Consider the following 24,840-nt stretch of genomic DNA (forward strand, 5'->3'; position numbering starts at 1 on the left):
TAGCAAGGAGCACTGTTTTCTGTGGCTGGTTTCTCTCCAGTGTAATGGAGGAGAGTGACTGGCTCATAGCAAAGGGGAGGGGCTGGAGTATGAGCAGGAAACAAAGCCAAGTTTTTCAGCAGACCAAAATAGTACCAGTTTTGGTGATAAATTGCTACTTCTGTTTACCTCAGAACACATTGATGTGTCAGAAAAACACATCCTTCTTATAGATATCCCAAAGGATTATGGTGTCCTGCTTACTACTTAAGCCTTAGAACTCCTTGGTGTCCCCTGGCACCCAGGTGAAACAAACTGGATAATGACTGTCTGGTGATAACTACCTCATGCTAAACTATGGATTTATTTATAGCTAGACTCTTTCTTCCATCATTTTCCTACAACATCCATATAATGTCATACAATTTGAAGGTATTAATGTAGATCTTTCTCTTTCAAAATGAGAACATTGAATGCAACTGATTCTGACTAAATGTAAAATAATCAGTAACTGCCCATATTGGTGGGATGCAGAATTTGCGTAGAAGTCTCCTGACTGCAACCTTGAGAGACTCTGAAACTGGCTTCTCAGTGAGTCTTCTCCATCTTCCCCTGCTTGTGGGAGTGTGATCTCTCTTAGAGCTGACAATGAACTGTGCTTTAACTTGGGGTTTTTTTAGGACTTTTTCTGCAACCTCATGACACGCATGGCTTACATGGAAGCGTTTTCCAAGAGAGTGAGTCCTGCTGTCCTGCAAAAGAGAGAGGAATTCTGGAGAGAGCTGGTGAATGAAGTCAAATTGCTGGAGCAGAAGGCCTGCCAGTATGGTATACACTTAGAGAGCCTGTTAAAGGTAATAAGTCAAAAGACACCCAAGAGTAAAAAAGCTGGAGGGAAGGAGAAAAGTTGCATCTAGGGCAGCTCTTGTCCCACCTGTGATTCTTTGGCTAGTAGGTGTCCTTTCCTGTTTCCACTGGACAGCAACAGTCTATTTATTACTTATTCTATGTGTGTCAGTAAACCAACTTTCTTCTTGAAAATCTCTGAAAGTGATTTCATTTCAACACTTTAGGACTTCTTGCAGTGACTTTTAGTGCCTGGACTGACAGAAGAGCCCTTTAAGGCAGAAAAATACCAGCACCACTTTAAAATAAAACTTAAAAAAATTAACAAATAATCTCAGAATATCCCTAGAGAACAAAAATTGAGCACACCACTTTAAAATAAGAATCCTTGAAGATATTGGAGAATGAATAATTAATTCATCTGTGGTAAAATCATGTCTTACTTCAATATTTACATATTATTCACCTATTTTTGTGTTATGTTTCATTAAAGCAGAGATGCTGACGCTAGAGAAGGCATTAAGGCCTGAGTCTGGTGTATTAAAATGCAGATGAGTGCATGCTGTGTTAACAATTCAATGTATTTTTTAGGATTGGATGGTATTTGATGAGCAGTGCCTAGTTTTCAATGAGTTAGAGGCACTTGCCTCTGCGTTGCCTTCTGTCAATTTGGTTGAAGAAACTGAAGAAAGATTAATGGAAAGGATTGCACTCCTAGAGGTATTTATGTGTTTGTCACTGCTTTTCTTTGTGGATCAGTAGAACCAGCAAAAGTATTAATTAGTATATGAGGAGGTGATCTGCAGGGCACTGTTTCCTTTGTCTCCTCAGCTGTGTGTGGATACAAGCTCAAAACAGGCTTTGAAAAGTAGGATAAGATTGGGCTGCTAATTTCAGCCAGGGGCTACAAGTCCATTTTAGTGGGAGTAATGACTATAACTACTTTATAACTCAATCTTCCAGTGAAAGTATTTGGGATAAGATGGATGTTGTGCAGACTCCATGAATCCCAAGAACAGCACGAGCCTTGGAGTGAGCGCAGTGCCCCTTCTCTGTAATTCAGAAATTATTTTCATGCCATGGTGTAAAACCTATGGAAAAGGAGAATCAACCTACTGCTTTCAAATATCTGAAAATACCAAATATTTGAGCCCTTATTGCAGCACTGGTTGCAGCTGCATCTCTGATGACAGAGCTACATCTTTATTTGGCACCTCGGCCCCAGCTGGAAATATTTTAACCATTTTTTAAACACATGTAAATATAAGGATATGAAAGCAGCCTTTATGGTTGTTTTATAAAATTAAGAAGAAATAGTTTTCAGTAACCTTGCTGATGTATTTTCAGAGACTGCTCTGCATTCCTCACAGGTTTGACCTTTCTCAGTCTTCAGAGGACACACTCTGTTAGAAAATTTTGAATTAATAAGTGTTTAATAAAAGCAAATTAATGAGTGTTTAATAAATGATTAATGAATGTTTAATGAAGGAAAAAAGGACTGTAGTGATTTAATCTAGTTGACTGCAGGAAAGACATCACTGGGCATGCCCAGAAAATTCTGAGCTACAGTAAAGCCTTGTAATAAATCAACAATAGATGTTTACAGTCATGGTGGCCCTCAGGTGCTTTTGACACTTGTTGCACTGAGGCAGGAGACATGCAAGGTGTGCACAGCCACTGATGTGAAGTTGCCTGTTTTTCTTTGGCTTTTTAAGTTCTTAACTAGCTCTTCATTCTTAAGTCTTTATTTGTCTTCAAAGACTTCAGAAATAAAGTCATAAGGCTGTAGAAGATGTTTGGTGGAGGGTGAAGCTGTGGAGCTTCACAGTTTCAACAACAGAGCAGAATAAAATTCTCCAGGGCTTAATTCCAGTGAGAGAAATACCCCCAGACCTTTGTTTTTTACGTAATGACTTCACTGTCCACTCTTCATTCCTCCCTGCCACCATTATTCAATAATTATCCCAGCACTTTCCTTCAAAACAGTGGTAGCTTTTTTTTTTAAATAGGATAGAGCCTGAAGGAGGAACAGTCACTTTCAAAAGGAGCAAGGGAAGACCATAATTTTATGGTGGGAACGGTCATATGTTAGGACAGTGCAGCTAGATCTGATAGTGTCCATTGCCTGAGGTCTTCAGGTGTCAGAAAAGCCCATCAAATCATAACACAGTCATTCTGATAATGTATGAAAATACATCGAGATTTGTCTTGATCTACCCAGAGGAAGCAAACAAACCAAAAAACTCAAACAAACCCACAAAAACCTGTGTCCCTTTTGCATGTAATGAATTACAGATTCCTATCGTTTGGAAAATAAAATACATTACAGAGGAAATGTGAGATTAAGAAGTTACAACCAGTGATATGTGTTTTTCTAGTTGTGTTTTCTGTCTTTAAAATGTTACTGTTTTGCAAACTTCCCATATTCTGACAGAAAATCAAAAGCAGTGTTGATGAAAAGCATGCCAGGCTGTACCAGATGGTGAAAGAAGGAAAGAAATTGCTGACTGCTGTGAGCTGTCCAGAAATAAGAAGCCAGATTGGGAAGCTGGAAGAGCAGTGGTTGTCTTTAACCAAAAAAGTTGGCCATGAACTACACCGACTTCAAACGTTACTGAAACTCTTGGTCAGGTGGGTCTAACACACAAAACCAATTTGAAGTACCAGCTAGAGATTAGTTTGTGATTTTTTTGTAGATGACAGCTGAAGCCATGCTTCTGCAGGGTTATGCAGCAGCAGAGGTGCCAGAATAGCACATGCCTTCTCACAGGGAAGACAACGTGGAGAGCAAATGTCTCCTGGCCTCAACTACATGTGTGATTTTGTGGTTTTTTTCCTCCTTGTAGCTACAATAGAGACTCAGAGGAGTTAATGAAATGGTTGGATTCTGCTCAGCAGAGAATGAATTTTTGGAAGGAGCAGTCTCTCAATGTGTCACAAGATCTTCCCACCATCAGGGACAACATCAGCAGCTTGTTTGTAAGTCATTTCTGCTGCCAGGTTTAGATAAGACATTCTGAATGAAGTCTGGTGAATTCTGGTGAAAATGACCCTTTTGAGAGGTTTTTTGTGTTTGCCATGACCATGAGCCACCCACATAATACAGCACTGAATGGCTGTGTGCCCCAAAGCCACTTAACAACTGAACCTGGAGTGTGGGCTCAGGGTACAGGGGTGAAGGTGATCAGCCAAAGTCAGGAAAGAGAAACATGCTGGATTGCATTTCATGTCTCTGCCTGCTCCACTTGGATGACAGGCCAGGAGGTTCGGCCGCAGTGTGAGGCCAGACAGAAGGAACAGTGCGCAGGGGGAAAGCAAAGCGTCATGAAGGTTCGACTCGGTAGATGTGAGCTGGCCAGAGGTATGAGGACTGTGGTTGCTCCCTGGACCTCTGGGTGAAGTGGGGATCAGGATATTCTCAGCCTCTGTGGGAGCAAAAGGTGGCATTCAGCACTGTATATCAAGGTGGGCAAAAAAATGCTTTATCTGCCAGAACATGTTGAGCTCAGGTTTTCGGAACTTTGCCATCTTGATAAAATCTGTTTGTTGAGGCATTTCATCCTGTGAAAATGTGGTTTATCTTCATTTCAATAGATATATAAATACTTACCCTCTCTTAAATTTCTCCTGTGCACCTCAGACATTTTCTAAGGAAGTTGATGAAAAATCTTCCCTGAAGTCATCAGTGGTGAGCACTGCCAGCCAGCTCCTCCATGTGAAGCAAGCTGATATTGTAGCACTTAGGTCATCTTTGGTAAAGTTTGAGCAAGAATGGGGAGAACTGATTACACAGCTCCCAACCATCCAAGAAAAGCTGCACCAGGTGAGTGAGAGACTCTGCTGCCATCTCTCAGTTCAAGCTAAATAATTATGTTAAAATGTTGCTGCTGGGATTCAGTTGCCTTTTTCTGAATTAGCTGTGCCTTGCTTTCAGAATAACCCCAGTATTGTACTGCAGTTTAAGTATTGCTGTGTTCTTCCTGGGCTGTTTTACCTATATTTATTATCTTTACAGTTTTGCATGAATGTCTGTTACAATTAGAAAGAATTTTATTTCAGATTCATGAATTCTAGAACTGAAGTCATTTGCCCCTCTGGAGCACAGGGCTCACTTTCAAGTTCATGCCCCAGTAATGCGATTATAGTGCCTGAGCCTTTCCAAAAATAGAAATGTCATTTTCCTTGGTATTTCTAACAAGCAGAATGTAGAGGATTCATTATATGCTTTACCTCAGCTTCAGATGGAAAAGCTTTCATCACGGGAAGCTATTGCTGAGCTAATGACCTGGCTGGACCATGTGGAACAACAGCAGGAATGTGAGGAGCCAATAAATTCACAATGCAGTGCTGCCCAAGTCAAGAGCCACCTTCAGAAGTACAAGGTAAATGGGAAACTGTAAGTCCAGGCTTGCTGTAAAAAGGATGGAAGCAGCCTACAGGCACTGTCATGTCCTTCCCTTTGCTCTCTAGAGGGTTTCTCAGTCTGAAACATGTTGTAACATCCTCCTTTATAAAACCTTATGCTTCCATGACACACAGACCACTGCCTGTTCTGCAATACAGCTACTGCCTGCTGGGCTGTAATCTCCTTTTCTCATGCTGTCCCATCTGTCTCACTTGTTCTCTCTCCTGCATTTAGATTATAAAATGTGACGAGCAGGAAAGCTTTGCTTCCTTAGGAAGACAGACCGTGTTTGTGCTGTGTTCTAGTCTATCTTTTTAACAAGGAATACCTCCTAATGGAGCTCCATAACCAGAATCCATTTAACTAGAGAACAGGGGGTTTGAATACTATGTGTCATCAAAAGAAATAACCTGCTAGGAAAGAGGGACAAGATGAACATCCTGCAGAGAGAGAGGCTGCAGCAGACTCCTGGTGCTGTTCAGATGTCAGAGCACCAGTGGCAGAGGCTGATTGCTCCAGCCACAGGAAGGATTCAAGCTGTGTACTCCAGAGATGCCAGGGAGCCCAACCTCAGGGCGTGAATCCCCACAGAGCCATATTTTGCTCTGCCCCTGCAGAGCTGCCAAGCCCTGCTCGGGGCTCACACAGGCTGACAGTTCTCAGTCTGCAGCTGCAGCTCACAGGCACTTTGGTGCTGCACATAAGAAATGCAAACATTTCTTTCCAAGTGCCTTGGTATAGCACATATATAACATTTTGGTCTGTATCATTTGGATTTGGCAGTTGGGACCTGTAGATGAGTTGCTGTTTTTAACACTTTGGATATTTAGAGGTGAGTTTGTAGGTTTATCTTTCGCACTTGTCAGCAAGTGTGGTTGTGTGTGCTGAGAAGAAAGCTGGGATGAGGGTCACAAATTCCTAGAGGGAAGCAGCTATGGCTTCAGTACCTCTACTGTGGTATTCCCTTGTGGCTTTCCCAGGCACTACTAGATAAATAAGGAGCCCTTTCCTACTCTCTTCTCCTAATACCCTCTGAAATAAAAAGTCATTCCCTTATATGTGTAGTTTCTCACTCATCTCCCTGGGCAAGAGAGGCTGGTGCTAGAGGACACCTTTTCCTCCCAGATATTCTGATACTCTGTTCTGATACCAGCTATTTTGTTAACAGGAGTAGAGTTTCTTACTGCATTTGCCTATGAGTTTCAGGAGTGTGGCAAAACCTTAGTCTTAGCCTAATCTGGGCCCATGGCAACGTGATGGTTTTGTCCAATGGATTAAGGGCAGGGTCTGGTACCCCTGGATTTTATTCCCTGCTCCATCACTAGCCTGTTTTTACCTTGAACTACCCATGTAATGATAGAGATTTTCTGCAGAAATTTCAGTGGATGACAACGGCTACACAAATACAAAACAGTAAAATTTGAGAAGTATTCCTACAGCCAGGTCTCTTTCAGAAAAATATTTTAGGTCATGGTTCAAAGAAAGTCATCAATGTCCCATAGCCACACCCTGAAGCATCATCAGAACCGATCAGAATGAAACTTCAAAACTGATTGGTTTACATTTTTGTTCTTCCTCTTTTTTTCCCCCTGCAGGAATACATGATGGAAATGAACTTTAAGCAATGGATGGTAGATTTTGTTAACCAGTCCCTGCTGCAGATGAGCACCTGTGACGTGGAGAGCAAGCGCTACGAAAGGACAGAGTTTGCTGAGTGCCTGGGCGAGATGAACCTGCGGTGGCACAGGCTGCAGGCATCCCTCAACAGAAAGGTTGGGTTAAGTTCCCATGGCTTTCTCTCTTACAGCTCTGATCTTGCCTGTGCCACTGCTCTGTATCAGGGATATATTAAGCTACCAGCAGTTTTCCTGTTGTAGCAGTTGGATTTGTGAAAACAGTGATTACTAAGTAAGTAGTGTTGACAGCTGCATTCAGATGGGCACATATGAGCCTCCTGGACAAGATGTAGCAGGGGTCAGTTCCCAGCCCTGCTCCAGCCCTCCTGGGTCACTGGAAATGGGTTACTCTGTGTTGGTGTCCTCCTCCTACAGTTGTTAAATGTGCTTTCCCAATGAAGTGCTTTGAAGGTCAGTCTACATGCAGAATTTTCCTATCAGCACGTAATCTGTTTCTCTGGAGAAAATCTGTTTCAGGCAGTGCCTCAGAATTATTCTATTCTAGTGAGGCTAGAAATAATCCATGCATCCAGAATTAGATGCTGCTGCTTATGTGCCCCAATGCCCAGAAAAGCTGGTGTGACTCATGATATGGAAAAGACGATGGGAAGCTTAGAATCCCCTCTACCAACACATTCCTCTTTTATCTCTGTGTCTCAATTTATACAGCTTTGGGAGAAGCTGCCCCCTCTGAATCCAGATACAAGCACTGCTGGTCAGGTGGAAAATTCCCAGTATTTTTTAGTTCAGAAACCCTGTCAAGCGCGAAGAAACGCTGACAACCCCACAAGTAAAGAAGCAGGCACACAGACGTGAACTGTGCAGAGATTGCAACCTCTGCCTGACATCTTGCATTCTATCTACAGAAGACTGTGAACTTTTCTTCCAGAAATATTTTCAAGTGGAAATTTCATTTCCAGCACAGCTGAAAATTTTCATGATGAAATTTCAGTTTCCTCAGGGTAGAAGTTATCCTCTCTAACCATTTTCATGAAATTGCGCTCTAGGATTTAATGGAGCCACAGGGCTGAGATTGAAGATAGGAGACTTGAGGTTCCCTTCATCTTAGTAGCCTTGTTGATGGGTTTTAGTGAGAATGAGATTTTCAGACTCCATGTGAATCTGTCCACGTAGCCCAGGGTCCCCCAACTTGTCATGTCTCCCAGCTCCAGAACACACAGTGCCTTGTTTCTTCCCAGGGAAAAGGTCAGATCCTAAAGAGTCTGCAAAACTTTCTAGGTTTTCCTTTCAAAATATTTTCTCTAAAGAGTATTTTCAGTGTAGATTTTGTAATCTCAAATTTTGTCATGGAAGGCGAAGCCCTGTTTCTGCCCACCCATAGATTTAAGTAAGTTTTGTGACTTTCAGATACAAGACCTGGAGCACATTTTGGAGGATATTACTGAGAATGAGAACAAAGCCCAGACTCTGCGCAACTGGCTGGAAGCTCAGAGTGATCGATTGAGATCCTTACGGACCCCAGCGAGTCTGATCTCTGCACAGAACACCTTGGATGATTGCAAGGTAAAGCCTTACATCAGTGATGCCATTGTAAAAACCCTATTTAGCACACTTTGCTGAATCCAGACTAAGGAACTGCACAGATTTTAACAGAAAGAAGTGTAAAGGAAGTTGCCATTTCCCAGAAGAGTTCTACAATGTTGTTTTAATTAAATCATGTTGCATTCAGGTGATAAAGAGTCAGAGCCACTTTTAATATGAGTGGCTATTCTGTGGGTTTTTTTTTTCACCAATTGAAGATCCATCTGCTGTTGCTTCATGGTATTTGGAGTGTTGTGCATCAATATTGTTGTGTAGCAATATTGTATTCTGAGATACTTCAAGAGAAGTAGTTCTTAGTTCAGCACAGCCATGGCAGAAGCTATCAATCCCATTAGTTTGAAGAGCTCTGTGATGGAAGTGTCATGGAAACTACTCAGTCCCATTTGGAGAAACAGCAACCCTCTCTACTTGTACCCTAAATTGTAGTGTAGTCTGTCTGCAGCAGCCTCAAGGATCTGGGTGGGCTTTGTTGTGTTTTTCTAGGCATCAGATCCCTCACAATTAATACAGGTGGCAGCCAGCTAATAATTGGTTCCTGTTACTCTGACAGTCTGCTGTTTTCATTCAGTACAGTGTTCCCTCTCTATTTTTTTAACGTGGAATATTTGTTCTTTCATTGCCATGGTTACATCTCTCTCTTGTAGTAGACTGCTTTTATTGTCTGGAGTGCTCTGTTACACACTGAGTTACTTGTGTCTCTGAAATGTGTGGAGGGGCCAGAATGGAAAAAAGACACAAGGGTAGCTTGGACTAAACACTCACCTGCTCACAGCAACACACAGTGCTAGGATACAGTTGGCTAAAATGTTTCATTAAAATTCATTTTGTCAATAAAAATGAGGTCCAAATTTGAAAATGTTTTGGGGGTGGTCAGTGAGAGGTGAAAAAAGGTCATGGCTTTAAGTGTAGCATTATAGGAAAATGTCATGGCCCATTGTGGCCGTTATCATTGTATCCATAACATCGGTAGTTCCTCGCGTTGTGACGAACTCCCTGCTGAGCTTTCCCCAGCACGTCAAGACTATCTGATAATCTTGCTGGTCGTGTTGGGGAGGGAGTTATTCTCCCAGGTATCTCCATTCATTAGAGATTGTTCTCACTTGATTTCACTGGAATTTATTTGACTGGAATTTCTCCAATGGGAGTCCCTCTGAGTAAAGGGACAAACTGAAAATAACTTTCTAGAAGTTGTTAGGATGTCAGGGACTTGCCCATTGCAAAACCAGTTCACATTTAACCCTTGCCTGACTGAAGAATTACGCAAAATTGGTTTTAAAAAAGGAATGTTTATCTAAGCTCTTCATACAGAAGTTTTTTTTCTATGGTCTCATTAAAAGATCTTATTTATCTTCTTTTTTTTTTCCCATTATTTAGGAGCTAGAAAATCAACTTACAGCTAAATCCAAAACTCTTGATGAGCTCAAACAGGGTCTGGCTTTGAATGGTAGTGCAGAACAAAGCCCAGAAGCTCAGTCTCTCAGGATAGCTGAGCTGTGTGAAATGAAGGACAGCATTGTAAACCAGGTAAAAGCCTTGCTTGTGTTCAGGTTTCCTCCACTACATGTTCTGACCACCGGTGTTATTAATCTTCCTAGGATGGCAGGAGCTGGTACAAAAAAAGTGCAAGGTATTCCTTACTCTTTACCTTCCTAAGAAGGTAATTTACTGTAATGTGAATTAATGTATATCCAAAGTTGGGAGATAAAAATTGGTCTGATCTTGAAGCAGTTTGAGTACAAAGGGAGGAGGAACAGATCCCCATCTGCAGTTTAAGAAAATAAAGAAATAGCACTGCTATTTTTCTGTCAGGCTGAAAATGGAGACCTTAAACTCTCTTACTTGATCACCCTGCTCTTTCTCCCCTGTAGTGCAACTGGTAGAAGCTGCCTCCTCTGGCCCTGTTCTCACTGCAGCTTTTCCACCTCCCAGTTACTCTTTCATCCACACACTGGGATGGCTTTTGCCATCTCCAGATCCTATGTAGTTTCCAGTTGCTTCAAGGAGAGTCTGGCAGATTGGTTTCCCATGCAAACTGACTCCCCAGAAGTTTGTATTTATAGTTATAATATCTTTATCCTTGGAGCTGATCTTTTTTTTATGTGGATGTAATTGATAGGTGCAGGAGAGATAATAATGAGTACATTTATAGATTTAAATTTGTGATAATAAATAGCCATATACGGTAGAGAATTATGCGTGATGGAGTGATTGTGTTTCTAGTTAAGATTGCTTTGCACTTTTTGTTATAAATTCCTTGCCTTTTTTCCTCAGAACTTTGTGAAACCTGAAACCTTTTGCTTGAACTCTTCCACAGGAGGTGTGGATCCAGTTTTGATCTGCTGCTTCTTGGTTTAGGTTTCAGCAGAAAGGATGTGATTGTTTCTTACCAAGAAAGCAGGGAAATTTATGTCTATGTTCAAGATGGAAGTTTTTCCTTCTGATGTCTAGCTGGGGATAGAAATAGGCAGGATTGACAGCCTGGTGCTTTTTTCTTCTTACAGTCACCATGGGTCATGTTAATTTTAGGAATTTTATGACTTAACTACCAAACTTGCAAACTGCAGGATGTTCTTGGAGCTGAGCTGTCTGTGTGTGCAGTGAAACAGCGAGTGCAGACTCCTTCCCACGGGTGACTGCTCACATCAGAGCCAGGCAGAGATTTCTAATACAGGGCTAAGGAGATGTAATACCTTGATTAAATTGTCTGTAGGTTGAGCTCAAGCCTGTGAGTCTGTGGCCCAGAGACATTTCCTGGGAATGATGTCTTTCCATCTTCCTTGTGTGGGCAGTAATTAGCTACAGGCTACAAAAAGCAATTAGAGATTCCTCCCACCTATAACCATGATTCAAAAGAGAATAGGGATGATTAATCCACCAGCCTGTGTGTGCTTGAAACTAGGATACTAGGATAAAATTATCTATGCAGTCTGTTTAGGGTGAACTATGGTGTGGAAATTTTTTCATCTTCCATTGTGTGGCTGCATAGCCAGAACTGAAATCTGGCATCTGGCTTTTTTCAGGTCTCGTGGAGACATGGTTGTTTGTCTGCCTGGTTTTCATGCTTTTTTTCCAAGCATGACTGAAAATAGGTACTGAACTAGATGAATGTTTTGTCTAACCCAGGACATGCCTTATGTACTTCCCTGAAACAGAAGGATAAAAATGGCTGAACAAGGACAGTTTTGTGTTTTCAGTGTCTAGGAGTCTGTGGCAAAGGGAAGCCATGCCTGCCCCACATAGATTAGACAACTGTAATAATGAAAGAGACAGAAAATACAGGGGATATCCATCATTTAATTTTGTATGAGAATCCTGAAGTTGCTAGCCTGGGATCCAGGGGGGCCTGCATTATTAGAGCACAATGGCATAAGAGGGATGACAGCTCTCAGAGTATTGTGGTAGTGTCTTCTTCCATTCAAACCAATTTCTGTTCAAATTGTCCTTGAAAGGAAACTTGATCTCTGGATCAAACTATCTGCTTCCTAAGAAGATTAAGGCTCTCAACTTCTTCCCACTTCAGGTTGATTTTGGCAGGAAGGAATAAGCAGTTCATTATTTCAGTACTTCCTGGGGTGTTCTGGTGTTGTGGCTGACAGAATAGTGCTACCTTGAACTCCAGTGAAATTTTAATTTCCATCAAATTCTTACACTTCACTCTAGATATGGTGTACTGCTTTGTTTGAAGCCTGCACAATTTCTTACCAAGTAGGAAAATACTCCAACTTGGCAAATTCTTGCGGATTGTCATGGATTGAGCATTGAGTTTGGATTTTTAAGTCAATTTAAAGGTGATTTATATGTCAGGACTACCCAAGAAATATTAATAAAAATGGTTTGTCTGCAGGTTACACAGCTAAAGGCCTCAATGCAGTCAATACTGGAGCAGTGGACAGCATATGATGAAATTTATGCAGAAGTCAGCTTGATGACAACAAGATATTCATACTGCATAGACCAGTGCAAACCTTCTGGGGAAGCAGCTTCATTGGAAGCTTTGAAAAAACAGGTCAAAACTCTCCAGGTAAAGTTGTCTTATTTCTGTACTTCCTTCTATGCCTTTAGGCAAACAAACTCCATTGAAAAAAAACCAGAAAAATTTATCTGAGCAACTTTTTCCTTATTATAATGACACTGAAGTTAGTGGATTACTAATTTTTTTTTAACCTCCAGAGGCACTGAAGAGTACTTCTAGACTTCTTATTTTATGTAGTGCATGAGTGCAATTTAGATACCAAGGTTCAAGAAAAGAGCACACCAAGTCCTCATACTCCTTTGCACCTTGTATTGATGCTGAGCCTGGCATTTCTGCTTCCTCCAGCACCAGTTCAATTATTCTGTCATCCTCCAGAGAGCTGGAGTCTCCTGCACAGCCTCTGAATGAGTCAGAATGCCAGACATAGATGCTCTGGATCATCCTGCTACTCTGCTTGGCTGTTAGAGAGTCCAAGTGGGGCATCTGGAGTAGGCAGTCAGGCTTGCCCTGAGTCTGAACATTTCACAGCTCTGGCTAAAATCCCCTTACCTGGCTTTAAATGAGTGTTGAAAGGCTGTGCAAGCACTCCCTGTTTCCCTGTAAATAAGGCCTGATTTAGGGTTTTTTTGAGTTATATCAGAAGTGGGGCAGGAGAGACTGAGGCTGTGAATGCTGAGTGTGGGACTCTTGGCAGTAAACCCTGCACAATTGCTTTCCACCCTCACCTGGGCTCATGTAATAAATTAAAAGGAACTGGGTACCTTCTTACCTCCTTCCTTCAACCACCCTGTTTACTTTGAACCTGGAGCAGTTCACAGATATGCTGTAATTAATTACCTGTATCAGGAGGGGGAAGATGCAGCTGAGTCAGGAGGTGTCAAACCAACTTTACTGCCAGTAGAAACAGTGGCTTAAAATAAAAGCATTTTGGTTTCTAGCAAATTCATTTATTCAAGGGTGTGGGTTTGCTAAATGAGCTTTTTTTCTTTAACAGCCAATAAATTATCTCAGTTTAAAATAGGTCTCCTGAGTGTTGTTTTTTTTTTAACTTGGACCATTTCACCTCTCTTAGCTTCCTAATTCTTAGGAACAGGTGTTACATTTTCCGCAAACATTTTAATCCATGCTGCAGAAGTATGGCATTATTGCTGCCCTGTCCCTACCAATCTATAGGGGAAGTTACACGTCGGTCCTTTATTCCCACAATTAATTGCAACAATCCAATTTTCAGGCTCTTCAAGATGAATCAGAGAACAGTGAAGAAAGTTGGGCCAAGCTCCAGGCTGCTGCCAGTAACCTGAAGAAGAACTGCTCCCCCTCCTTTGCAGAGATTATTGACCAGAAGTGCACAGAAGCACACACTAGGTAAGCCTGCAAAAACAGACCCCAGTTATTAGTATTTAAAAAACCCAACTTCTTGAGGCAGGACTCGAACATCTGTCAGATTTTTAAATCTATACTGATGCAACTCACCTGTCTGAGAACACCTGTGTGAGGAGTAAAATCACAGAATCGTGGAATGGTTTGGGTTGGAAGGGATCTTAAAGATCATCCCATTCCAACCCCCCTGCCATGGGCAGGGACACCTTCCACCAGACCAGGTTTCTCCAAGCCCCATCCATCCTTGAACACTTCCAGGGATGGGGAACTTGGACCTTTTACCTGGATACCTTTTGTTTGATGGGTCCCACAGTAGCACAGTCCCTGTGCTATAGCAGCAGGTTTTCCAGGAACATGGGTGTGGCTGCAAAGCAACTCCCACAGGAATCCTATGACAAATCATATTCTGGAGGAGAACCTACTAGGAAAATGCTCTTAATCTTTTGGTATTTTGGCAGGTGGAACTCTGTAAATGAAGACATCACAGATCAGCTGCGGGCAGCACAGGCAGCTCTGCAGCTTTGGGAGCCCTTTGATGCTTTGTGCACTGAGACAGCAGCCAAGTTACAGCAGTACAGCCAGCAGTGTGCTCAGCTCTTGGATGCTCCCGTGCCAGAGGAGAACATGATAGAAACCCTGGAGCAGAGGATACAGGACATGAAGGTACATGAATAAGTTTCTGCTGCCCAGTACAAACCAAGATTTATTTTTGAGAAACAAGTCAAAAGAACACCACCAGTCCAGTCAGTGGAAAAGATAAAATCTGTGGGTTTCTTCCATGAATAGGCACCTTTGTATTTCCTTTGAACACTTTGACCAGATCCTGAGGCCAAACCAGAGTTAGCATATGATGAGAAGAGAGCAGAAAGGAGTCATATTCCATCCCTGCCCCTTTCTGCTCTACCCAAAGAATCAGGCCTGTGTTAGAAGGAATCACTGAAAGAAAAACGATTTACTTTATGGAGCATTGCTTGGGAGGAGGGACAATATCTACTAGAACAATAGCTGGGGGAAAAAAAGCAGTTTTCCTGAGCACAGGACAATCCTGAGGTCCTCCACAGCCTTCAAAATGTTTTTAATTGGATTTGGTACTGTGTTTTGGTCTGGTCTGATGAGTTCACAGATTCCTGAGCTTATTAGATTATTCTAAATGCTTTTGACTTTAGGCAAATGAGATCTCATGTTGAGACCACAGGGTACATTGGACTCTCTCAGGCAGCAAAGCTGTCATTAGGTTCTGACATTTTTGGTTTCTTCAGATTGCAATAAAGAAGTATAATAATCCTTAGGACAGAGCAGTGATTCATCCTGCTTTATGAATCTCTAGCCACGATTGGAAGAAGTCCAGAGTATTCCATTTTGCATGTGGCCTAATAAGAAGCTTTACATTACAAGAAAGAGAACTCATGTATATCTTCCTTTGTCAGAAAAATCTGACAGCAGCAAAGCCTAGACCAAAGCATTTTTACTTTCTTCGAATGGCTGTGACAGAAATTCACCAATATGTCAGCAAAAAGGAATTTCCTTTTCTGGAAATTTTTGGGGAGAATGTTACACCTACTAAGGAAGGCATGGCCACCTGAATGCCATTAGCACTGTAGATCCTGTCCTGGTGTGTGTGGGTAGAACACATGGAATTTCTTGTGGGTTTTTTTAAGGGGTGAGTTAAAAGAATGGAGAGCAGCGAAATGGTATATGAGTTATGTGTCTTTGAATATACATGTGCATTACAAAATTGTATTTTAATCCCTCTAATCTTTTCCTCTTTATATATCAGGAAAGATTATGGTTTTATAGATTTTTGTCACCACAAAAAATAAAAATAAAGTCCTATATAGAGAATAAGAAATCCAAATGGGTTATTAAACAGCTGGAATGGTATTTTATAACATGATCCTTTCAAACAAAGGGGTCGAGAAGCAAGAGCCATTTTGCTTTTTAGAGAAATGTGTGTGCTCTTTGCTATTGATCAGAAGACAGCTCATTAGTCTCAGAAAAGACAGTACATAGTGGCTTCATTTCAGGGGGTTTCATGGCTAGAAGTAAATTTCACTTGTCAAAAAAAAGAAAAAAAATCAAGTACATTGAATGAGTCTAAAATTGTTCTTGTACTGCCTTTAGAGTATAAGTTTTTAGCATCTTTCTTAGTAAAGAGGAAAAAATAAAACCAAACCCATAGTCCTCAGTCACTAAGGGATCCAAAGTACTGGTATGTTTGTAACTAAATAGCATTCCTCGTTTGCAGCATGGGCCAGTTCCTCCATCTGCTAGTGTACACACGTCTTGTAGAGAGGGATATTCTGATTTCCCTCCCTCATTTCCTGTGGAGCAGTAGTATCCCACTGCCTGAAGTCACTGGTGTTCCATTGAACTTTGAACTGTGCCTTTCCCAGCACTGCACTCAGTGGATGCAATTCCCATTGTCCTCCAAGTAAAAGACTGAAGCTTTCACCATAGCTGAGTTTGGCTCCCAGATGGGATCAACAAAAAGAGTTTAGTTACAGCAACAAAAGATATCAAATGAAAGTGGCACATGAATGATGATCTGATTCATTTACTGACTTTTTTTTTTCCTTTCCCCTTCTCTCATCAGAATTTACAGCGTGGCCTTCAAAACATAGCAGGATGCCGAACCCAGATTTATTTGCAGGCTGACAGGATAAAACAGCAGGCTGGCACAGCTGCTGAAGCCATTCTGATGGAGAAGCTGCAGCCATTCCAGAGAGCAACCTATTTGGAAAAGATGTTGCAGAGGAAGTTGGATGAACTTCAGGTTTGTTTGGTTTTTTTTTAATATTAAATTAGCTGTCAGTGTGGGGTAGCTTCTTCACTAGAGCCCTGTGTGAGCCACATAGTTCATCAGAACAGTAAAGTTCTTGAATTGAAATTTCAATTAAATAAAACTCAGCAGGATGATCAACTATATAAAGAAATAATACATGAAGCCAGAGTGACAGGTGAAGGATTTCACCCTTACCTGCTTGTGTTGCTCTTAACAGCCTTTGTAAGTGGGCCTATTATCCCCAGGACCCTCAGATGATTAAAGATTAGGAAAAGTATTTATATTTTTTTAACACTGAAGTAAGTTGTAAACTTTCTCAGCTCTGCCTTGAACAAAACATATGGCCTTCAGTTTTCCTTGGTAAGAGTGCATGTAGTGAACCTAAAACCAAACAGAAAACTGTGGCATTTGATGTAATTCTGAGGACCAGATTCACATTCCTGTTCAGGCCAAGTGGGGAGAGACCTGGATCCAGGAGCCCTGCTCAGAGGAGTGAAGAATTGACTTCTCCTCTGCACAGGTATTCCTGAGAAAACTTCCAAGCAAATGTACTGCTGAACATTTACTGGTGTAGAATTAGTCTGTTCCTATGGAAAAAGTCTGGTTTCAATGAATTATTCTATTTTAAAGTAAACCCAAATTCATCAAGAAATTTGAAGCCAGCTCTATTTTGTGACTTCATCCACCAGCAGAGTTAAGGGCTGGAAGCCAGAAATCTTTGTGAAGATAACAGGTTTCTCATATTCCCTGTGAGCTTCACGCTGCATGAGAAAATGCATTTCTGGGTAGTCATTTTCTCTGGTGTAACCCTGTAGTATTACCACAGTAATCTCTCTCCACACACCAGCTTTTGCCATTCATCCCTTGTAAAACTTTTGTTGTGTAAGAGTTCTCAGAGATGTGGAGTTTAATTCTGGAAAGAAAGAAAAAGCTTTCCCAGTGCTGTTCTGCTAAAGGAAAGTTGCATTCCAGCCCTACTGATTTCTCCACAGAGCTCATGTAAGCTGCACAGCCTTGGCTGTGTGGGGACATGGGAGCAGGCCTTGTGTGTACTTCAAAGGAAGCTCATTTTCACAAGTTTCTCCCCTCTGATAGCTGAGTTTTGACTTTCCAATTCCACAATAAGCTAAACAGCACAAAGCCACAAAAGGTATCACAAACCCCTATTCCTTTCAGACAATTGTCTCAGGATTTTGAGATTCTGTTTCTTGCTCTCTCCTTTGGGTTAAATTTTCCCCTGTCCAGTTGAAAAATGGAAAAAGGTTCAATAGAGAGTTAGAAATACATTGGAATTTAGGTTTAACATCTGTTTGTTTTCCTGATAATACTGCCTGTTGCTCCTTTTCTTATACTGAATAAGTGTATTAAATAATAATTAACATACATTTTCAATATTCACCCCAGTTCAATCTTCTACAACTGGAGGATTTCAACAACTGCCTTGAAACACTGGAGGGTCGTGTCAAGAATTGCACAGACACTTTTGATAGTCTCTGTCTAGAGGAAGGAGACAATTCAGAATTGCTCATGGTATGTTTGCATTCCCAAATACAAAAAGATACTACTCAGCTCTTGCCCCACTACAAGGTGCTCTTTGTGTCCTGAATGTCACACTTGCAGCACTTCCATCAGAGTAACTATTATTCAGCCAAAACACAAAAAGCAATGATTTAAAAGTTTAGAAACTCTAGATCTGCATTGCAGGCCAAATGCCTGCATGGAAGGGAGGAAAATCACCCAGATTTGGGGGTGATGGGAGATCTTTTTCCCCAGCTTTGCTCTGGAGCTACCCTGTTTCCCTTAATTTAGGGAACAAAGTAAATCTGGAAGTACCAGGTCTTGAGTATCTGTTCAGTACTGTTGGAAAAGTGAGCCTTGTGTAAAAGAATGACAACTTTTCTGTTTCCTGTGTTTTTTTGAAGTTAACACAGGAATGTTGGGGATTTTCATGTTAGTGTTTTGGAGAAAAAGCTTCTATATTTCTCTGACATGAAAGAAAGGCAGTATTTTTTTGCAATAATTTATTTTTTCTTTACTTCCAGAATCAGACACTGGAGCTTGCTGCACTTTCTCCAAGCATAGAGAGTTTGAATGAAGCAAGCATAAAGCTGCCACTCAGTGACTTCACCATGAAGAAAATGCAGAACCTGACTCGGCAGTGGAGTCAGAAAACAGCAGCTGCTCTGGAATGTTGCAGGTCTGAAAGGCAAACAAAAGAAATCACTAGTAATAATTTCCTTTTCTGTGAGAAAACTGAAAACCAAGTTAAAGTACTGGAAGTCTTGCAGTCTGTTCTCAGCTTTCTCAGGGGCTTGCCAGGTGGAATTCTGCCCTTTCAGTTTACTTGATTTTTCAGTGGCTATTTGTATTCCAAGTCACTTGAAGCAAGAACCTGGATGTTCATAGGGAAAAAAGGGAGCAAAGTGCCAAGTGAAACCTCCCACTATGTTAATGTTATTAACTACCACATTAGACCATCTGTAAACATACCCAGAAAAACAATCATCACAACAGTTTCTGGTTATTTGTTTTGTTTTACAGTATGCTTGAGGGAACTCAAAATGATGAGAAGAAATTCTTTCAGAAATGTGAGAAGTGGATGAAATTCCTAGAAAAAATGAAAGAAGCCTTAAAAACTGATATTCCAGGACGGTTTGAAGAACTGCAAGAGCAACAGAGAGTATATGAGGTAAAGCTAACTCTAAAAATGGAAGCAGCATCTTGAATGATGAAGGCAGGGGGAAATCACTAGAAAATGCTCTGCATTTTGAAATTAGATCTGGGCAGGATTTTACAGAGCATTTCACTCTTGAAATGCCTATTAAGAGTAAAACTCTGAAACATGAAAATCCTTTTCCAAAATGGACAGATCCCTTTTTTCAGGGATCAGACCTTCAGGAGAGATCTTCAAGTGTTGTGTCATGGTAGTCCTAAATTTCTCCAGCCCTGAGGTGTATTTCTCTGCCTGTCCCAGAGCACTGGAGCCTGTGGCAACTAACTGGATAGTTTGCTGGAGACCTGGCAGCAATCTTAACAGTTTCTGGAAGAAATGCATTTAAAATAGTGCTTTTGCAGCAAATTTCTGGTTTGACCAGGTACTAGATTTTGGTGGAAATCTGTCTTTGCTGGCATTTTCCCAAACACTTGCTGTTTGTTTTAAAGAGACAGTGCTTCACATTCGTTCAGAGGAGGTGGTACAGTGCACGCTAGCAATGGAAAAATAACCAAAACACAGAAAAGAAAAATTATTTGGTAAATGCTAAAACATCACGAGCTGTTGAGGTGAACCTCATTCCATGAACCACAGCTTCACACTACCCAAAGTACTGAGGCTATTCCCACAGGGTGTTTAGTCCCTGCACGTTAGTGATGTTCATTAGGGCCCACAAAAAGTTATTTTCTTTTTACTTAGACCTCTCCAAATCAATTCATTCATTGTAATGAAACAGCATATAGAATGAACTGTTGCTCATTGTGATAAAGAGTAAATTCACCCTTAGATGGTGGCCTTTTTATGTTTTCTAAAGACTTCTGTCTAGATTGAATTTCTCATTAATGAGTCAAAAAACTTCAGGTTTCAGATCTGTCTCATCCAGCTCATGGTGGGTTCTGCTATCACATATGTGCTAATTCCTTCTGGTATTCAAAAAGTGTGGACTCCCAGGGTGCATTTGGCACTAGCAATGGAAAGTAATAGAATTTTCAGCATTTACAATTAAATAAATGCTGTCACTTTAGAGGAACAGAAGCAGCTTTCATCAGCAAAAGTTGTTCACTGAATAGTTAAAACTTGTTCTCTTGGTATTTTCAGATACTGCAGACTGAGATTTCCATAAATCAGCAGACATTTAATTCTATCATAGAAAAAGTTCTACTCTCCTTGGAATCAGGAGAAGGAGAGAAAAGGTACTTTATTTGATTTTCTCCTTAAGATCTTGGTAGTTCAGTGAATATGTTGTCTTCCTTGGAATCAGAATTGAATCTTTGCTCTTACAAGGACATAAACCCGAATTCTTGGCTGAGTTCACTCTTTAAATGACCACCTGCCATATTTTGCAAAAGCATGAGGAGGTGTAGTGAGAGAGAAACATAGGTGCCCTGGCCAGACTGCATTTGGGATTGTACCTGGCTGGGCTGAAAACAAAAATAATTGCTCCTGACCAGGAGTCTTTTGTTGTGTACCTGTGGTTGAGAAGCTGCCTTCCCACAGAGCATAATGAGGATGCTGCATATGAAGGATCCTTTCCCTCTTCCTGGACCTCTCTGCTTCTCAGAGTGCAGAGGTGTGGACTTTCCACATTGCCCTTGGCACACGTGGCAGGGCATTGAGCCACTGGCCATGAAACCCAAAACATATGGTGCCTAAACCTGTTTTTTATCAGTATGATCTTACACTTTCCTCTTAAACAATGTAGCGTGAGAAACAGCAGGTAATGTTTGTGAGCAGAGGGTCAGGTGTTTGGGGTGAACACATTCTCCTCCCTGCCAGAGCTGGCTGCTTCCAGAGACTTGGCAGGACAGTGTGTGTGCTCCCCTCAGACATGGCAGTATGAAATCCATAGCTTGGCTTAAAACTGCCAGGGAGGGTAGGGCTAAACTAAGCTGCTCTGCTGGATTTTTGGCTTGGAACTACCCCCACAAAGGCAGGGGTTTGTATAAGAGTGAATCTGGGACCATGGCCTCCTGCAGAGAAGGATGGGTTTGCCTTAATCAACTAGCCAGATCTGCTGTATCATCTGACCATGTTGTAAAAGACAACAAAATAACTACTTAAATGGGTTCAATAAATACACAGTTTTCCATTGTGCAGATCAATTTTGCAGCGTAATCAGTGACCTTGTCTCACTTGCATTGACCTTTTTGTTCTTCAGAGAAGTGTTTAGTGCATATTGTGTCTGATTGCTGTACTGTGTATGTTACTGTACCACAGTTGCAAGATTGACCTGCCTTACCCTTTTTTGTATCACGTAAAATGTTGTTTGGATTGCTTAAAAGATAGAATACAGAGAGCAGGGCTGAGCTTACAGCTGCAAAGAGCTTCCTTGCATTGCTGGGTATTATAATTGGAAAACAACTTTGCAAATGGAGAGCCATCACAATTACTGTAATATGCAGCCTTGAGATCAAAATTAATTAACAGCCCTTGTAATTTTCAGGACAGAGTTTATTTCCAAGCTCACGTTGCTGAAAGAGCAGTGGCAGAATGTTATCCGGATGGTTCAGCAGAGGAAGAAAGATATCGATGGACTTGTGAGCCAGTGGCAGCTCTTCAGGAGTTCCCTGCAGAGCCTCAACAGGTTCCTGGATGACACAAACAGCTTCCTTGCAGCTGTGAAGAGCCAGGACTGTTACAGCCTTTACCAGCTTAGAAATGTAATTCACGATTTCAAGGTACAGTGTTTATTTCTTATAAATCTAAAATATGTGGGTTTTTTTCTCTCAGACTGAAACAGCTTCTGTCCAGGAAGGTAAAAAGCTTTAAAATAGCACACTTTCTTGGGGAAAAAATGGTTGCTGACACTTTTTTCTTAAAGCTGAGCACAGATAACAAAACAGTGACATTGCAAAAGGCTCATTATACGCAAGAACTGCTTGATCAGCATTGCCATTTAGTAGCCTTGCGTGCTTTAAAAATCTTATGGATATGAAAATGGAAATTCAGGGTGCCAGAAGATGACACAGACACCCTAGCCAGCAGGTAACTCCGAGGTCTGTGTGCATCTTACTGACATTACTGCTGAATTCAGGCCTTTTAGTTTGCCTGGAGGAAGGTACTTATGTGGTAAGACAGGCCATATAGGTCCTGTGTGTGCAGGGATGGGCAGGAGATGCCAGAAATAAAGGATAAAACACTTGCAAGGGAGTCTGTTCACTCCAGGATACACAGACCTGGTCAGCAGTTTTCAGGACAGTAAGTTCTGCATTCTACATGCAGTGGAAAAAAATATTTTCCTTTGTTAATTTTGGATATTTCGGTCTTCCATTTAACTGTGCACCTCTTTGTTTTATAGGAAGGTAGAAACAAGCAGTGAACTTGATGGTTTCTTTTAAAATCATATTATTGAATGCCATTTTCACAGTCCAAGATTTATACTGTGTACCCACATACCTAGTGTTGATGGATTAACATATTACCAGTATTCCATTTGGTGCTTGCCCTATTTATTTCATCTTTATTTCTACCTGCTGTGTAAAGGTGATTTTTAGAAGATTTTACAACTTGGTGCTTATGCTTTTCCTTAGGGAGAAAAGCCAAAAAGTCTTCTCCCTCCTACTCCAAATTGCCATTTTCCTCCTGCTGCTGTTCTACAGAAAGAAGCTCTGATTATATCTCCTTGTGTTAGAGATCAATTTGTTATGGACAAATTATTATTGATGGCTTACTTCACTTGGAGTATGTAATGATTAACAGAGCTGTTGTCTCTGAAAAAATTAGCCTAAGATGTCGATGCTAGAGTTGCTCACAGAACTGAGATTGTATTTTTTGTTCTGAGTAACTCATACAACTGAATTTCCATCTTTTTTTGACTGCTGCCATATTTTACCATATAGATTCAGTCTGGGAAATGGTATTGTAGAGTTTTATAAATCAAAATAGCAGAGAAAATACGATTTTTCTGAAATCAAAGAAGCAGGTAGGAGAAGATCTATTGATTTTCTCTTCCATGAATGTTAACAAAGTAGCATCTTGTGAGTAATCTTCCCAAGTGAAATACTGGTAAAGCACTTCTGTAACTTTCTAAGAACCACTTAGAAAGTTAATTTTTTTTTTGTCTTTTCAAGAGTAAGGCAGTGATCCTTCAGAGGTGGCAAGCCATGTACACCTTGGTCATCGATGTCGGGGAGAAGCTGCGCACAGTCTCCGATCCCGAGACCAGCGCTGCTCTCCAGGAGGAGCTCAGCCAGTTACAGCAGCGCTGGGGGAAAACCCAGGCCCTGCTGGAGAAGAAGAAGATGCAGTTCAGTGGCACCCTACAGGTAGATGATGCCCCCCCCCACCTGCTGCTCTGGCATTGGGTCTCAAGAGCTTCCCTGTCCTACCATCTCCAGGGCTGAGCTGCTGCTCGCTGCGGGAGCACTCTGAGGGAAGTGCCTGTCATGTGTCATCAGGGCTTGTGGGAAGCTAAAACTGTGGTCCCCTGATTCTCCAAAGCAAATTGAGTTGGTTTCCATTTCTTGGAACTTTGGATGTTCCTGCTTTGATTGTTCTCATGCTCCCCATGGCCTGGAGCTCATGCCTGCTTTGGGCTGTGAAGCTAAAATTTAGCTTAGAGTTAATGTGATTTGTTCCTCCTCACGTTGCTGAACATGTAAACAGAAGGGCTAGTCATATTTATTTTGTTAGAGCATTGAATTGGCTTTCATGGCTAAGTAGTACATTAGGTGTGTCTCAAAATACTGTCGGTGATAAAACCCCCAGTGCAAAACCCATGCTTAAAGCCTCTCGGGTTGAACAAAACAAAATGAGCAGAAATGCTCTCTCAGGCAAGCCTTAAACAGGAGAGGCTTGAAGTTCTGTTAAGCCAAGCACCATATCCTTGTGGGTGGCACTATGTATCAGAAAAAAAATTCAAAAAACTAGAGCACATGATTGATTATTTCAGTGGGTTGAAGATGCTATTTTGTTACATATCCATGTGGTTTGGTATGTCCTCACCTTTTATACTTCCTTGGGTCTCCTTGACCAGACTTGTGACCGCTTTGAAAAGCAAACCAAGGAACTGGAAAGCAGATTGCAAGCGCTAAAGGAGAAAGTAAAAGATCCACTCCCTGTTGAACATGAAGAGCTCCACAAAGCCAAGGAACATACTAAGGTATGAACAGCCATATTGTATTTAAATTTGCACAACACCTCATCCCTGTAAAATCAGTTTTCCCTCTTACCTGCTCTTCAGTCACACTGAATTTCTCTCCTTTACACCATCCTGATTGCTGTTAATCTCCGAAATCCAGCTGGCCGAGAAGATTATGAGTAGTAGTAGTGTTTGGATTTTTTTTCCTGCTTCTGTTCCTTTTACAATCTGAATTTATAAAATAAGTAGTTTCTCAAACAAAAGGGAAAAAGCTCCCTTCTCTCAGCTCAGTTGGCTGCTATCCCTATGACTGAATCTCCCTTTTTGTTTCCCAGTCCATTTTGCACATGGAGTTCCTCAGGCAAGAGACCTTGTAATTCTGCAAAGCACCATACATACCTGCAGGATCTGGGAATAATTAAAGAGAAGGAAAATTAAGAGTA

The 24,840-nt window shown here is 41.3% G+C and overlaps 1 protein-coding gene across 4 annotated transcripts in view; it reads left to right on the plus strand.

Moving 5' to 3' along the window:
- The window catches only part of SYNE2 (spectrin repeat containing nuclear envelope protein 2), a 175,739-nt gene that overhangs the window by 113,363 nt on the left and 37,536 nt on the right, over nt 1-24,840 (plus strand). For all 4 annotated transcript variants that reach the window (XM_039553082.1, XM_039553080.1, XM_039553081.1 and 1 more), the window contains exons 79-98: nt 660-833; nt 1,417-1,545; nt 3,260-3,456; nt 3,672-3,804; nt 4,466-4,648; nt 5,061-5,207; nt 6,826-7,002; nt 8,275-8,430; nt 9,844-9,993; nt 12,314-12,490; nt 13,674-13,807; nt 14,281-14,485; nt 16,416-16,595; nt 18,009-18,134; nt 18,647-18,801; nt 19,146-19,293; nt 20,416-20,510; nt 21,761-21,995; nt 23,388-23,582; nt 24,293-24,418. In XM_039553082.1, the coding sequence (XP_039409016.1) occupies nt 660-833; nt 1,417-1,545; nt 3,260-3,456; nt 3,672-3,804; nt 4,466-4,648; nt 5,061-5,207; nt 6,826-7,002; nt 8,275-8,430; nt 9,844-9,993; nt 12,314-12,490; nt 13,674-13,807; nt 14,281-14,485; nt 16,416-16,595; nt 18,009-18,134; nt 18,647-18,801; nt 19,146-19,293; nt 20,416-20,510; nt 21,761-21,995; nt 23,388-23,582; nt 24,293-24,418 (3,222 nt within the window). The remainder of the gene's footprint in view (nt 1-659; nt 834-1,416; nt 1,546-3,259; nt 3,457-3,671; nt 3,805-4,465; nt 4,649-5,060; nt 5,208-6,825; nt 7,003-8,274; nt 8,431-9,843; nt 9,994-12,313; nt 12,491-13,673; nt 13,808-14,280; nt 14,486-16,415; nt 16,596-18,008; nt 18,135-18,646; nt 18,802-19,145; nt 19,294-20,415; nt 20,511-21,760; nt 21,996-23,387; nt 23,583-24,292; nt 24,419-24,840) is intronic.

The sequence above is a fragment of the Corvus cornix genome, chromosome 5 (assembly GCF_000738735.6).
Source record: "Corvus cornix cornix isolate S_Up_H32 chromosome 5, ASM73873v5, whole genome shotgun sequence".
NCBI classification, from domain to species: domain Eukaryota; kingdom Metazoa; phylum Chordata; class Aves; order Passeriformes; family Corvidae; genus Corvus; species Corvus cornix.